General features: G+C 33.9%; 2 protein-coding genes across 2 annotated transcripts; both read right to left on the bottom strand.

The window, feature by feature from the left end:
* Window positions 1-384: 384 nt before the first annotated feature.
* On the bottom strand, window positions 385-8,638 carry LOC108808281 (uncharacterized). Its single transcript, XM_056987292.1, has 18 exons — window positions 8,524-8,638; window positions 8,221-8,323; window positions 8,001-8,125; window positions 7,811-7,915; window positions 6,479-6,697; window positions 6,332-6,399; window positions 6,118-6,223; window positions 5,731-5,964; window positions 5,476-5,562; window positions 4,927-5,365; window positions 4,317-4,830; window positions 3,905-4,259; window positions 3,118-3,766; window positions 2,770-3,029; window positions 2,374-2,709; window positions 1,221-2,291; window positions 488-1,111; window positions 385-407 (listed from the first exon to the last, which is right to left on the bottom strand). Exons 1-18 carry the CDS (start codon window positions 8,636-8,638, stop codon window positions 385-387), a joined length of 5,433 nt encoding a protein of 1,810 aa, XP_056843272.1.
* A 1,191-nt stretch (window positions 8,639-9,829) lies between these two features.
* On the bottom strand, window positions 9,830-12,566 carry LOC108809729 (replication factor A protein 1-like). Its single transcript, XM_018581884.2, has 11 exons — window positions 12,414-12,566; window positions 12,048-12,315; window positions 11,842-11,938; window positions 11,633-11,757; window positions 11,458-11,542; window positions 11,226-11,361; window positions 10,934-11,130; window positions 10,710-10,833; window positions 10,453-10,629; window positions 10,314-10,367; window positions 9,830-10,233 (listed from the first exon to the last, which is right to left on the bottom strand). The coding sequence occupies exons 1-11, from the start codon at window positions 12,549-12,551 to the stop codon at window positions 10,180-10,182; spliced, it is 1,455 nt and encodes a 484-aa protein (XP_018437386.1). The 5' UTR covers window positions 12,552-12,566; the 3' UTR covers window positions 9,830-10,179.
* Window positions 12,567-15,548: the final 2,982 nt, after the last annotated feature.

Here is a 15,548-nt window from a genome sequence, read left to right as displayed (position 1 = left end):
TTTAAGTTGATAGACAAAGATTTGTAGATAAAAAATTTGAGAAAATGCTGAAATATATAGAAATGCTTTAAGTTGATAGACACATATTTGCTACCAATTGTAGAAAAAAAAATAAGAACAACCTGAAATTGATAGAAACGCTTAAAGTTGATAGAAAAAGATTTGCTGACTGTGTATGCATAAACCATATTGCTGCTTCATGATCATGCTCACCAGAAGCTTTCTGCAAATCAAACGGTGGTTACAAAAAAATAGGAATAACTTTTGCAATACATGATTACGTAGAAGAATAAAATAAATTTCTGCAATCAATGGCTTCTCTAAGCCATTTTCAGTGTTGATTATATTGATTGACGGAGGTCTTACTTTCTCAATGGCTTCAAGTTATTCAATGTCTCGTTCATAATCTGCATATGCATATTATATTATCAAATTAGGAGAATCATTTAAGGTAGAATTAGTAAAAAACACCAAAGTAACTTCATACCTCCAATAGAACAGACATCGCATTCCACCCCTGCTTGATCTCGATTTTCAAACAGATTCTGGAAAACCTCCTTGAATACTACATTCATTGTTGAGAGTTGAGATTTTCCATCTTTGTCAGTAATCAAAATCTTCAATCCCTTTCTCGACTTGACCCTAGATACCGCCACGTACAATTGTCCATGTGAAAAAACAGGTCTAGGTAGATAGAGTCCAACATTGGCTAACGTTTGGCCCTGGCTCTTATTGATGGTCATAGCAAATGCAACTTTTAAAGGAAACTGTCTGCGCCTCATTTTGAAAGGAAGCTTAGAGTCTGTGGGCGTAATCAGAATGCGGTGTAACCACACCTTCTCACCAACTCGAGTTCCAGTAATTACTTTCGCTCCAATCAGATGATCCGCCAATTGAGTAATCTGTAGCCGTGTCCCATTACATAAACCTTCGGACGGATCGATATTTCTTAATATCATAACCGGTGTACCAATCCTAAGTCTTAGTGCATGATTAGGTAAACCTGATGTTTTGATACTGTTAAGAAATTCTGGAGAGAAGACAGAATCATCTTTGGAGTTCGTATCAGTTGGATCAATACTATCAGAGCTCAAATAAATCCTCTCTTCACCTAAAAAAATAAATCAAAAAATATGTTAATATAGGAGTAAACACGATAGAAAAAACAAACTTCCAACAAAAATTATCTTTCCTGCGACATAAATAAGCTCGAGAATTACCTTCCAGACGATCAAGCATATAATTGTTAATAACATCAACATCTTCATTGGTAGGAGACAATATAGCTCTTTCCTGGAAGAACAGTGGATCCTTGGAATCTTTGAAATCGTTGCCATATACTGCTGAGACGATTCCCTCAATAGGATCTTTGCAACTTGTAACCAGCAGATCTTTAGGAATATCAATCATAGTTTCTCCATTGTTTGGCTCATTAATCTTTCCATCACCTAGTTTCAAAATCCACTGTGAAAATTCTTTTATCTCCTCAGCTTCTCGACAATCAGGCTCAGAAAAGAGCCTCATGTTCCTTGTTAGCTCTAAGACTTTGCAATGGTTCCATAAATATGATGAATTGATAGAGGCCTTCACAATATCAGCTCGATTTCCTTGAGGAATAACTGGTAGTATTTGTCTGAAATCGCCACCGAAAACGACAACCTTCCCACCAAATGGTCTTTCATCAGTAGTCCTCATAATGTCACATATAGTACGATCAAGGGCTTCAAAGCAATGTTTACTCATCATAGGTGCCTCGTCCCAAATAATAAGTGATGCCCTTTTTACTAATTCGGCCTGATCACTACCAGGTTGTATATTGCACGTGGAGAACTGGTCTGGGTTAATAGGAATCCCAAACCGGGAATGTGCTGTCCTCCCCCCTGGTAGCAACAAAGAGGCAATACCGCTAGATGCAACATTAAGAACCACATCACCCTTTGAACGAATTGCAGCTGAAAGAATATTCCACAAAAAAGTTTTCCCTGTTCCTCCAAAACCGTAGACAAAAAATACTCCACCTTTACAACTCTGGACAGATCCTAGAATCTCATCATAAACAGATCTTTGCTCATCAGTCAATTGTCTTATCCACTGGTCGTGCCTAGCTCGTAGTTCATCTCTTGGATAGTTGAGCTCCTCTTGTAAAAGCATGTTGTCTACCAGTGATTCATCGACAAATACAGGTTTGGGCATTGTAGACCATTTATGCAGTGAACCATTCTTCGAACGCAATATCTTTTCAATTAGTACCAACGTTGCATTGAGAATTTCATCTTCACTCAAAATAAGACCTAACAAACAGGAAAAACAAATTGTTAAGAGATAATATTAGTGTAGATGGAAAAACGAAAAACGTGGGATAGAAAGACTAACCAGGATTTCGACGCTTCTTACGCTCATTAAATATGATATCTTCTGATAATATATCTTTCGTAGCATCCCACACTGATCTGGGCATAGATAAACAATCAGATAACAGCATCTTTACAAATAAGTGGCGCACAGATCCAGCAGAAGCGTAAAAACTACATTCTTTTAATCCCTCAATGTACTCTTTATCATCATCCAACAAACCAAGTGCATAACATGCATCCTCAAAGCTTGGTAAAACAATCCCGTTTACTGTCTTGATATCATCATAGGATCTAGGACCTTTTATCTTGTTAAGTAATACTCTAAGATAATATAGTTGGCCAGAACCTGGAGAAACTGGAGACAACCTTCCAATTGCAAAACCTTTCTTTCTTGGATTCCAAACCTTCAGCTTACTATCATATACAAACTTGGTGGGAAGTTCTGCATATGTCAACTCTCTAGCTTCAGGGTACATCTTACAACAATCAAACCAAGCCAAGAACATGGTCTTGGAGAGATGTGCTCGAGCCAATACACTTTCCACTGTATCACCCTCTTTGTAAACGACAGGCTGTTCTCCCTCAAGATGAAAAGTAAGGTACTCAACTGGTGTAGAACGGTATTGTGTCGGATATGCTAGAATCCTCCATGTTGATTCACAGGCTGATAAGTACCTATAAATAAAGAAGAAAGGAACATTCAAGGTTCATTATCATAGAATCATCCACAAAATATTTCCCAGATATGAATTAGTTTCAATACCTAGCATCGAAGTACTTCTTAATTTCATCAATAGTTGGTTCCACTCCCTCTGCAGCTGCCATATCGCCTTCTACTGCTACTGTGGGTCCTTCTGCAGCTGAGGCGTTAGTAGAAGTGTCTCCTACAGTAGTAGCCTCAACATTAGCCTTCTGAGTAATCGTGCCTGTGATACGGTCTTGACCCTTGTTAATGTACTTAAATAAGTACTTAATAGATCTTGACTGATTACACCATTCCACATTAATATGTGCATTGTACATTAGTGACAGCTCTTTGTTGTAGGGAACCACATAACGATTATCAATCTGAATGCCTCTCTTCTCAACAAAGGATCCATTATCTCGTCTCCTATAAACAGGATAGCCCTGAGAATCCACTGTAGTCTTCTCCACATTTTTTCTGGGAAAAAATTTAGTACACTTCCAATCTTGCATACACGGAGAATCTCTATTAACCTTTCCACATGGTCCATGAATCATCATGTCTTTCACAACTTCATATAATCTTGGTTCTTGAGCTTTGTCTGGAATTTCAGCAGATATGATCCGATCAATATCTTCAGCATTTGGAAACTTGTGCTTGGAGTCCATGAACAATAAAATATGAGCATGTGGAAGTCCTCTTTTCTGAAACTCGATAGTATAAATGGCTGTAAAAGAAGCATATTTAAAACACAAAATTACTCACACCTCAATCAGCAATTAGAAAACTATGAGCTTTCTTTCAAAACCATAAAATAAAACAACTTTTTTAAATAATAAAAGCGAGGGTGTTAGTTTAAACGTACCAGACACTGTCTTCCCGAGCAAATTTTTCTTTGTCAGATCATCCATCAAACTATCTAGCTTAATTTTAAAAAGTCTACAACACAACTCTGGTCGGTCCTCAGGTTTAAGGTTGTACTTCTCAAGATACCTCATCAGCTCAGGCCATTTAGGATTACATGTGAAGGTTATAAAGAGATCTGGAAATCCAAAATATTTGCATATTGACATTGCATCCAAATACATTTTGTGCATGTACCTTGGACCACCAGTAAATGACGAAGGAATAATGATACGGTTACCATCAATAGACACGTTAGAATTGCCATCATTTGCAGCAGCCACGAACTTGCTAAACTTCAACGTCCTTAAATTTGACTGATTCTTTCGAATATACCTAAGACGATGGCTTTCTATCATAGTATAAGCATCCACCAGAAACTGTTGGAGTAAACGGCGTGAAAGTAGAAGAGCCTGAGAACCAACTTCACGAACCATTATCCGATAAGCAAAAAACTCCCTCATACTTATATTTGGTTTTTTATTTCTGATGACTCCCGTGAAACCATTTTTGATACCTAACCGATATCCATCTTCTCCGTAAGGAAATATGAGTGGGTATTGAAGTGGAAGATAGCAAGGATGCAACTCACTGATCCTTTTCAGCTTTCCAGAATTCTTTTGCAAAATAATATCACGTTTGTCCATATTTTCGTGGAAATCTCCAACCACTAATGCAGCAACTTCAGAAGAAGTAGGTAGATTATAAACACGACCATCTCTAACTCGAGTGTTGATAAGTTTCAGAGATAATTCTTCAACTTCTGAATCATCATTGAACCTGTCCATATTATTCCTGAACGTCTTCACATGAATATTTGAGGCTCTTAGCATGTTCATCAGCGCTTCAACCAGATCTTCTCTAATCTTACTTTTCTCAGCACTCCCACTGGCCATAAATCAATAACCATCATTAACACACCCGAATCAACAAAATTCAAATAACATAGCCAGAAATATATAACGAAAAAGCTGTGTAATGTACCTCAAAGCAGATATCCGATTCTGAACTTCGTTTTCTGTATCATGGATATATAACTGGGAGAACTTAGCAGATTCATTCGGTTTAGGTTTCACACTACCAATCAAATGGAAATTCTCCCCATGTAGCTTAAAAACCTTAGGACCTTTACCCAGATTAACAGAATTATCAATCTTACCTCCGAGAGACGTAAAGGAAAACATCATATTAAAAGGTCTAATATTTTGTTGGTAATGCTTGCTAATAGCATCATCCTTTGTTAGCAGACCCATTAAAAGTTCTGGTGGTTCTTGTAGAAGTGGAAGCTTGATTTTTCCTCGCATACAGCACATGGTAAACACTGGAATACTTGCATGCCTGCTCTTACTAACACGTTCATTATACCAAAAAAGAGCTCCACATTTTGGACATTCGTGTGTTAGATCACCATCATCTTTATAATCTACACAATAAATAAGACAATTACACAACGGAACACATATATTGTGTCAATATGGATCTTCTTTCTTGTAGAACGAAGTGAATTTGCTGTAATAAAAACACCAAACGAACCTTTTTCTCTTTGTTCGTTACTTGAAACAATAGGTCTCGAGTTTAAGTCTGTAGCCAGGATAGTGTTCTTTGAACGACCTAAAATCTCTGTTGGATGACACATTTAATAACCAAAAAACAAACATTTTAGACTGAATTCGTATAATCCCTTTAATTTGCGGTTCAAAATCAATTGTAGATTAAATCAAATAACTTATTAAACAGTCGATATGCATATAGTATTCCTTATTTGAGCCGAATTCATTAAACACGTACCATTATCTTTAGTGGGATTACTGGAGATTATAGCTTTAGTTGGCTTTTGCGGAATTTGCTTCGTCAAGCGTGTCAACATCTCTGAAAAAGCTCTTTCAGCTTTCGATACCAGCAAGAATTTTTTATGGGCATCACTTTCTCTAACTTCTGAGTCGTTTTCCTCGCTTGTATCGGAATCAGAAAGAAACTCTCCACCTTCATTACTTGAACAATCCCATAAATCATCCCCACTATCTGAAATTACAATAAGATATTAACACGCGTAATAAGCTCAAAACTTTATAACTGTAAACATTAACGTGAATAAAATTTCTAAAATAACATGTAATAACAATAGGAACACCACTGATGTCATTGAAACTATAGATTATATAGCTAAGAAGTAACCTGATGAATCAGAGTCCAGAGGTATGGGTGTAGATGTAAGAACTGTATCGATAATAGAGACAGCTCCTGAGGATTCAACACCAGTATAACTTCTTTTGAGGGTAGGCTGAAATGTTAAACTGGAATAACTGTAGCTTGCCTGAGAACTGTTATTCTCGGAGTTTGTAATCTCCTTATAATTAGAAAGAGTGATATTCCGCGAGTGTTTTTTTACACTGGACGAACTTCCCCCGAGCGATATTTCGCAGCGTTTCCTCTTATTTTTGGCAGATTGAGGTTGATCTATATTGTCGAAAACATTAATAATGATGTTAATAACATTAGAGAGGTCAAAACTCACGGTATAGTAAGTTGGTTTAACCTTCAAATTGGCTGTTTTTTTCTGTTATTGTGTCTGCTACAATCTCCGATTGAGTAACCTCTGTGATTCCTGAATCCATTTTATTACGTTTGTGAAGCAATTTGAGACGCCTTTCTGTTCTTGCATCTTTTGTGACATTGGGTCTGAAATTTGTTATGTCATGTAAAACATTTGGGATCCCGACTCCACTCACGCTTATGTCTTCACGCATGCTTATACCTTCATGAATAAAAAATTGCAACCAAAATCAATCCAAAAAATAACATAATCAACAACGCAAAATAAAAGTCACATTACATGAATACCTTGCTTTCTTCTCTTTGCATCTGTATTAGGTTCTGCATTCTCGTACTTTTTTTTCTTATTAGTTGTGTTCATATTGACGAACTTGATTTCTGTTCTTCCAGAATTATTAAAAGTTTCTAGCCAAGCTAAGGCATTACTATTGACTAATTGTATTGACTATATGGTCATAAGGAGTTTACGGAAACTAATATTATTTGATTAGGCTCTGTCATGGTAAGCATGTTAATTAGGCTTGTATTATAGGAAACTCCACATCGACTTCCTTATTAAGAATATTAACTATATCTAATTAATGATACTAATTGACTTCCATTTTACTGCACTCAAATCAGCATTTTTCATTTTGTGATTAACATGCTTAAAAATGGTGTTTCTGTCAGACTCAGATAAGGAAGTCGCATAAACCATCATGATGGATTCTACAACTTGTTCTTTGCCTGAGAATAATGCAAGGAGGAGTAAAGGTGATGTGTATCCATGCCTCTTTAATCACTTCCCAAGTTCTCTATTGTTTTTTTATAGTATTCCTGTCTTTGTTATGTCAAATTGATAATAGAAACCTTAAAAGTTTGAAATGACGAAGAAGATGATTTATGCTACTGAATCCGGCTCAAACAATGGACTTAACCTCACAGGTAAATCCCCGTGGCTTCATAACCACCTAAAGCTCTCATTTTAGTTTCTGAATATTCGTGAATAAATAGACGTTGACAGTAAGTAATAACAGTACTTAAAACGTGGAGGCTTCATATTAATATAAAAATTCAAAACACATAACACAAATCAACGGAAACACAACATAAGATCAAAAACCAAAGTTCAAAGACGAAAACAACTTGAAAGCACTTTAATAATAAAAAGTGAAGCCTCTACTTATAAATTCTCCAAACACAATCCTGAAAATCCGAGTAAGTTCCTTCAGTTTCAATATGGGTTCCTTGGAATCCTGAAAAGTAATAGATAACAGAGTATATATAATTTAGTGAACAAATCCTATACACGATCATACTTCCATTTTTAAGAAACCTGTAATCCTAAAGTACCTCATACGAAACGCCTGGATTTCGGGAATTTCGGGCTCAATCAAGATTTTTGAAAACTCTTCAAGGTTAGTGACATGTTTGATTCGACCTAAGTATAATAACCAATGGTATTTATCAATAGCAGTGAACATTTTAACAAAAAAAAATAGTTTACTCTAACCAACTGCAGTTACCTTCACCCCATTCAATACACCAGAAATTCAGAACACATAGTTTTACGGCAGTAACAGAAGAGTTCCATTTTTGATAAAACTCTATAGCCTTATTTCCATAAGCCACACACTTTAATTCATCAAACCTAAATTTAGAGCAAAGAAATAGATAAAACAGGTGAAAGTAATATATGAGCTAAAAACTAAAGTATACAGAATGTGAGTAACGTCATAAACTTACTCAATGTCGATCAAAGAGAAAGTTATTTTATGGTTTATCCCACCAGTAGCTTCATCTTGAAATGGCACAAGATCGCCAACCCCAACCAAAGCTCCATACAGATCTGAAAACAAATTTTAAAAAATGGAAATTTTACTTAAGTAAGAATATTGCTGAATACATCAAAATCAATTGATATAAATGAGAAAATAAAACCGAAAATGCTCATACCTATACAGTACTTCGGATGTGCAAACCCACGTAAGACATTGCGAAACCTTTGAAAACAATAGTAGTTGCAATGTGTTTTAGGTTGAATTTTACCAATCAACGAAGAAGCTGACATCTCAATTTGGTATTTGTGCCTGCTCAACCTTGTCAAAGCAGAAGCAGGAACCACTTTGAAATTCTTGATTTCAAACCAATCACCTTCATCCATGGAGATATTTGATGATTCCAAATTTTCATATAGAGTAGCTTGTATTGTAGATCCCTGTTTAAAAATAATAAAATATATTAGTTAGATCAAGGTAATCAGAGCAGTCCAATAAAATATATAGATTGTTAGATCAAGGTAATCGGAGCAGAATTATAAAACGAATACTAAATGTCATACTATATATATAGCAATACAAAAATTATAACTGCTTTGTGAAAGTTCGCTTACTTTCTGATCGACAAAAACCATATCTGATTTTTTTAACAGTGTACGAACAGTAATGGTACACCGCTTGCTTACAACGGTAACACACACTGCAGGTGCACGGATGGAGGGATTCAATTGATGGAGGAAAGTGTTAACAAACATGGTTCGAGGTATGAGCATACGCTTAGAACACATTTTTTCGTTCATTTCTCTTAGACTGAAAAGAGATTGAGTGAGTACGCAATAGGATATATATATATGATCAACTTAGCATGCTCTCCGTAAAACCTAATTTTATCAACTCGGCTAAATGACATTTATGATAAATATTACAGAAGATTTTGTTTCTATACATGTAATATTTATATTGCCTGTTTTGTTGTAAAAATTCAAAGTCCATAATCATGTCAAAGTATATATAGTTAATGTTTGGATCCTAAGACTTCTTTTTAGCTAATTATCGTATTGTTGCATGATATCTCTTTCCTTTTGTGGCACGCACATTCAATTATTAGCTAGATAATAATAAAATGACAGATTCCATCATAATTAATTGTGTATCTCTACTATGATTCTACATTAATTTTAGAATATAGCAAAAAAAAATATTGATACAGTTAACTCCTTTCTTATTACAGGATTTTTAGTTATAGTTACAGAACCAGAATTGAGATTACTGATATCTTTTTTATAGTCTTTCTGTCAAACGGCTGTTCATATTGATTTCATCTGATTCATAATTTCAGATGACGGAGAAGATGGTTTATGCTATTGTAACAGTTAACTCATTTTTTGTTACAGGATTTCAGATTGATAATATTTTCTTCATACGTTTTTATAGTCTTTCTGTCAAACGGCTGTTCATATATTCTAATAGAAACCTTCATAATTTCAGATGACGAAGAAGATGGTTTATGCTATTGAATTCGACTCAAAGTAATGACTTTCCCTCACAGGTAAATCCCCTAACTTAATAACCACCTGTGTGATTTATGATTGTTTCTGAATAGTCGTGAATAAATAGACATTGACAAAATAATAGTATAAAAAACGTAGAGGCTTCATATTAATATAAAAATGAAACAACAAAAAACAGAACTCAACGAAAACATTAATAGATAATAAAAAAAAAATTGAAAGACGAAAAGCAACTTCAAAGCACTTAAGTCATAGATGGTGAAGCCTCTACTCATAAATTTCCAAACACACTTTTTAGCCACTTTTTTCAATCTTCTCCTTCTTGATCTTGATGTTACACGCTCCCCTGGTAACAGAAGTCTGATCAAACACATCCTCCAAGTTAATGACGGGAGTTCTAGCCCGCTTGGGAGGTGTCAGCTCAGTAGACTCGGCATGCTGGGATGACCCCCATGTAACATCAAGGACCCCTACAATCAACAAATATTAAACATCACAACTTCTAGGATTTTAATTATCAAGATATGTATAACATGTTAACTGAATCAACCTCTGGTGCATCAGACAAAGCTGAAAATGTCCCTCCCAATGTGTTCTGACTTTCCTGCCATTAGTACAAAAATTGATATTAATAACAATAAAAAACAATAACATTAAAATGAAGAAAGAGCCGCAAGTAGAATTCTAACCGCTGGTGATCCAATGGCGTCGAACTCATTAATCAATCCAATGTTTGTCATGATTTTGAGAACTTTGAAAGTGGGATGCTTATATAAATAATTCTCCCTTTCAATACCAATCTTGAAAAGAAAAGTTTTCCCAACTAAATCTTGTAAAACAGGAGGCAACACTTCAGGATCCTGGATCTTTAAATGCAAATACAGACAATTAAGTTAAAAAATGTGAAGAAACTTTGCAGAAAATATTATTAATAAAAGACTCCTACCTCATCGGTAATGGGACCAGTTAGCTCTACGCATGGTTTATGCAGTAGTTGCAAGGCGAGATTATCGAACAGCAAGAACTTGGTGTTATTGGTACTGTCAAGTACCACCAAATGCAACTTGTACCTAAGAGTAAAAACATGAAAAAATAAGCATTGCCAATTATTCCGGGAAAGGAAATTGAAATTAACTACGCAAATTAAATATATATAATCCAAGTAAATACCTAGGCAACAGTTGAGGATGGTTATCTTTGCATTTGAGACAGTAATAATTATGACCATCAACAATATCCTCCTCGCCATCTTCAATGTCATTTGGCACTGTCAACACCTTCTTCGCACACACCTTGCAACTTAGGTAGTACCAACCCATGTCAGAATCAATGGCCGCAATTGAAGCCATTACAATACACTTCCCCACCTACACAATAATTTATATTATCTCAAATTTAAATTCACAAATATCACTTCTAAATAATTCAGCAATATTGAGTATAATATTTATTTTTTTAAAACCTGTTTGGCTTCCAAAACCTGGGAAATAGTTTTCCTAGGTGTATGAAAAAAGAAGTCTTCCTTTTCCTTAACACTGGGCACCACTGTTGATGATTTGGACTCAACAATGGCTAAAGCCAAATCATCTTTTGGTAAACTAGAATGTGACCCAATACAATAAATAGTAAGACAGTAATGTATTCATAAAAAAATATGCAACGTTAAATAAACAAAATGTAAATCATAAACTCACAAACTCCGGAATGCCTCGACCTCCTCCATTTGTGGATTTAACGCCACAGTAGAGACATTATAGGCATTTGAGATACTGCGGTACTCTGTGTCAAGAACAACTAAAATAAAAATCTGCAGACAACGTATGTATGTTTATAGAGAAGGAAAATTAAAGAAAAAGCATCTCTCTTTACCTTTCCAGACTTTTATCTTTCCAAATCGCAACACACAAACAATGGACTCCTCATTGCGCAACTGAATTGCATTGCTAACATCATCAGCAAACTTTCCCCATAAAACCAATGGGAGACGGTCATCACTACAAAATAGAAAATAATATTATAATACTGGTACATGTAAATTAAACACATCATTCTAAATCGAATAAAAGAAAAGAACTTACTTTTCATTTTGTAGTTCAACAGTAATCTTCTGTGTGTCTTTTCCATTCACAGGCACTATTTCCATTTGCGTAACTTCAACAATCTGGCCGATAACATCTATGAAAAAAGAACATCACATATCAATTTTTTGAGCAAGTGTTATCGTACCAACCAAGTAACTGAACCAACTCTGGAAATATAAACTGAGATTTATAAAAACACGTACCAACCAAGAGACTATCATCGAGTACACCACTGAGTACATCACGAAAGTTAACTGGATTCAAACCAGTTAAGTTGTGAGGAAACTCCTCACAAATACGTACACGGGTCGTAGGAAGGAACACGATCTTGAATGGATGATTGGTGGTTCGATAAGAACCATTGGAATGGGTAACCGTAAAATTGATGAGAACTTTCGTCTCACCCTCCTGCAGCACAGGATCGAATCTCCCCACCAGTTCCTTTTTCACAGTTCCAGCAATCTTGTCCCCCTAAATAAAAGTACAATATGTATTTAGAACATCAGACGATATGGAAGTCACAACAAATATTTAAGTAGAAACAATATTTTCAGTATAATTGAACTTACTCTCGCATCAACAAACACCATTTCGATTGTCTCGCCACCCGCCGCAGAATATTGTTTCCAAAGGCGGACAATCTTGACTTGAACCTTCCACATGTTCTTGAAGGGCTTCAGCTCAGAGATCAAGTTCATTGCAGCCATAGTATGAAAAGTAGGTTTTGTGTAGAATGAGTGATAGAAATGAGGTACACATTGTTCTTTTATATATAGGTGTAAGAGTCAATCTCTGTAATTAATATACGATCTATCAATTATGATAGTATATTTTACTTGTCAATCACTTATGAGAAAGTAATAATAGAATGTGTAATCAACATTTATTAGACACAATCAAATAACACGTGATTGTCTCAATATTACCAAACCCGTGTGTAAACGCTCTATAAATTTACGTGAGAAAGAGGCATGGATACATATTAATCAATTTTGAGGAAGTGATAATTAAGGCGTGATTAACAAAAAAATCCCCTAACCCCAAGTAATAATCCTACATGATTGAGTTGATATTAAAACCATATATACGATTGATTTTCTAATTAATGTTATGTGAAAGTGATAATTAAGGCATTATTACATTTATTGCCCTGTAGAGCATACAATATACATGATTGCAAAAGAATATTGGTTCTGATAAAATATCTCGAAAAAAATAATTAGATTAGTCTTTGAGATTTAATAATTACATGTTGACTTTCATAATATCATATGTAGGTTGATTTTCATGACATTAGTAATGGTTTTTATTATATGATTCAGTTGCCTATACAATAAATCATAAAATATTCATGTTGATTTGTATTGCAGGCAGAAAATAATATATAGGATGGAGAGCGTTTTGCAGAATGATTATGGAGTTAATCGTGGCGAAGATGCGATGTGTATTTATGATGCAGGTGGACCATGTTCCAATAGAAAATTGAATGCAATGTGCATTTATGTTGCATATGTATCAATACATATGTTTCGTTCATAAAATGTTGGTCTAATAATAGTGGCATCTTTTGTAAATATCCTAGTAAGAAGAGGGTAAAAGTTTAAGGAGACTGAGACGCATTGTGAGACTGCCACGTAAGGGTGGCATGCCTGTAATTAAACTACACTTTTAAGGTTATGTCTTTAAAATGTTTCTGGATTAATAGTAAGGGGATTTGTTCCAATTGCAACTTCTAAATGCTAAACCTTAAATCGTAATTACTAAACCCTAAATCTAAATATAAACTATAATCATGTGATTGAATGACAGTAAAATGAATAGATAAAGTAGAAAACTTTTCAATAAAGAATGTATTTTATATCACCAAAATAGTATAGAACTCTAATCCAATATAGACAACTTATAAATACTAAACTAAAACCCAACTTTTAAATACTAAACCCTAAATTGTTACCGTTAAACCCTAAACACTAAACCCAACGATACATGATAGGGTTATTAAACCCAAACCTCAACACCCACCTACAAAATACTAAACCTAAATTCTAATCATTAAACCCTTACCTAAATATAAACTCTAAATCCAAATATAAACCCTAAACCAAATAAAATGTATCAAAATAACTAATATAGTACATTTTAGTGAAATTATGAAATATCTATGATTGCATGAAAAAATTTAATTCTGATTCCAACCATATCCTCTCATCTTCTAAATTCCAAATACTAAACCCTAAGCTCTAATCCCTAAACTCTAACCCAAAATGAACCCTAAAGCCAAATATCAAAATCTAAAGAATACATAATATTATGCAATTTTAGATTATATCATATAATATTAAACTATACAATATAGATCATAGTACAATTTTTATTGGTTAAAAATATGTATAGATAGTTAGGATTTAAGAAAATTACAAACTATATATCTAAACAAAATAGAACACCTTTTAGTAACCGTCAAATAGAATTAAACACAATAAAATAATATAGTAACAAAAGATATTACATGTTACTAAAGAAAGTTAAAATATATGATGTGATTCAAAAAGAGCTAGGACTTACTTCGAACAGTTAATAATTAAGAATTTTTATTTTTCTTCTCTCATGAGATTTCACCGGTTGGTTTTCAGGACAAAACGATATTATTACATAAAATAAAATGTGTGTATAGAAAAAGAAGCACAGTTTTACCTTATTATATTTTTTTCATGTCAAACAGCCTAATTTCCCTATAATTAATAAGATGTAACTTTATTTTATTGTTCCTATCAATTTGGAGAGCTTGGTGTTGCAAATATACTTTTGTTTGCTGTAATTAGTGTGTACAATAATTTTCTTACAAACGACAATGTTGGCCACGACTTAAGAGGAGCTACTAAAAATCAATTATATGAGTGATCTCCACTAGATTTTATAATATAAATAAAAAATCACGGATCAACCTTTTTGACAAATGCCTAATCCCGTTCTCACAGCTATCGCGACTTGTGATCTGCCGCTACCCCATCCACCAATTTTAAAAGCATTAATAATCATAAGGATGGGGAATAAAACAAATCAAATTTCTTTTAGTGTATCTTTCATTATATTCTACTCGTAAAAAAATCTTTAAAATTTTTGGAGACCAAAGCCGATGTTTTATCGGAATGTGCCCAGATCCAGCCGTGCACATATGTGAAGAAAATTACAAACTGGTTTTACGAAAACCTATTAAACTATAGAAATGATAGACTATATATTTTAATTTGTCATCAAGATATAAAAGTGCACATATGTGAAGAAAATTACAAACTGGTTTTACGAAAACCTATTAAACTATAGAAATGATAGACTATATATTTTAATTTGTCATCAAGATATAAATCTTTTGAATTACAAAAAGTTAATTGATTTGTTTTAGTTATATGAGATTAATATATAGTGAATATTAAAGGTGATTTATTGATTATAATTAACAATTTAGTTTTTTTCTGTTTTTGATCAAATTTAGTTAACTACTATATTTTGAGGCGGAAATTTTTTATAAATTTTTAAAAATAAAAATATAGATTTGTATTGATGTTTTAATTTTGTTTGTAGTTCAATTGCTTTTAAAAATTTTATGATAAACACGATATATGTTCGTAATAATGGTTTGAGATTAGATTATTTGATTTTGCTTTTTATTTGGTTTATGACAAATGTTAGTGATGACTTGTGCG

Source organism: Raphanus sativus, chromosome 6 (genome assembly GCF_000801105.2).
Source record: "Raphanus sativus cultivar WK10039 chromosome 6, ASM80110v3, whole genome shotgun sequence".
Lineage (NCBI taxonomy): Eukaryota > Viridiplantae > Streptophyta > Magnoliopsida > Brassicales > Brassicaceae > Raphanus > Raphanus sativus.
The sequence above is the reverse complement of the archived record's forward strand: the minus strand, read 5'-3'. Positions and strand labels throughout refer to the sequence as shown.

What these genes read in the sequence shown, in the direction of transcription:
- LOC108809729 (XM_018581884.2), bottom strand. Translation starts at nt 12,551, where the DNA reads ATGGCTGCAATGAACTTGATCTCTGAGCTGAAGCCCTTCAAGAACATG. An exon ending in AGGTTTTGGAAGCCAAACAG is followed by an intron (nt 11,131 to 11,225) that starts GTTTTAAAAAAA and finishes ATTATTGTGTAG; the next exon opens with GTGGGGAAGTGTATTGTAAT. An exon ending in ACGCCATTGGATCACCAGCG is followed by an intron (nt 10,368 to 10,452) that starts GTTAGAATTCTA and finishes TACTAATGGCAG; the next exon opens with GAAAGTCAGAACACATTGGG.
- LOC108808281 (XM_056987292.1), bottom strand. Translation starts at nt 8,638, where the DNA reads ATGGATGAAGGTGATTGGTTTGAAATCAAGAATTTCAAAGTGGTTCCT. An exon ending in GTTTACTCCAACAGTTTCTG is followed by an intron (nt 4,260 to 4,316) that starts GTGGATGCTTAT and finishes CGAAAGAATCAG; the next exon opens with TCAAATTTAAGGACGTTGAA. An exon ending in TAAGAAGCGTCGAAATCCTG is followed by an intron (nt 2,292 to 2,373) that starts GTTAGTCTTTCT and finishes CCTGTTTGTTAG; the next exon opens with GTCTTATTTTGAGTGAAGAT.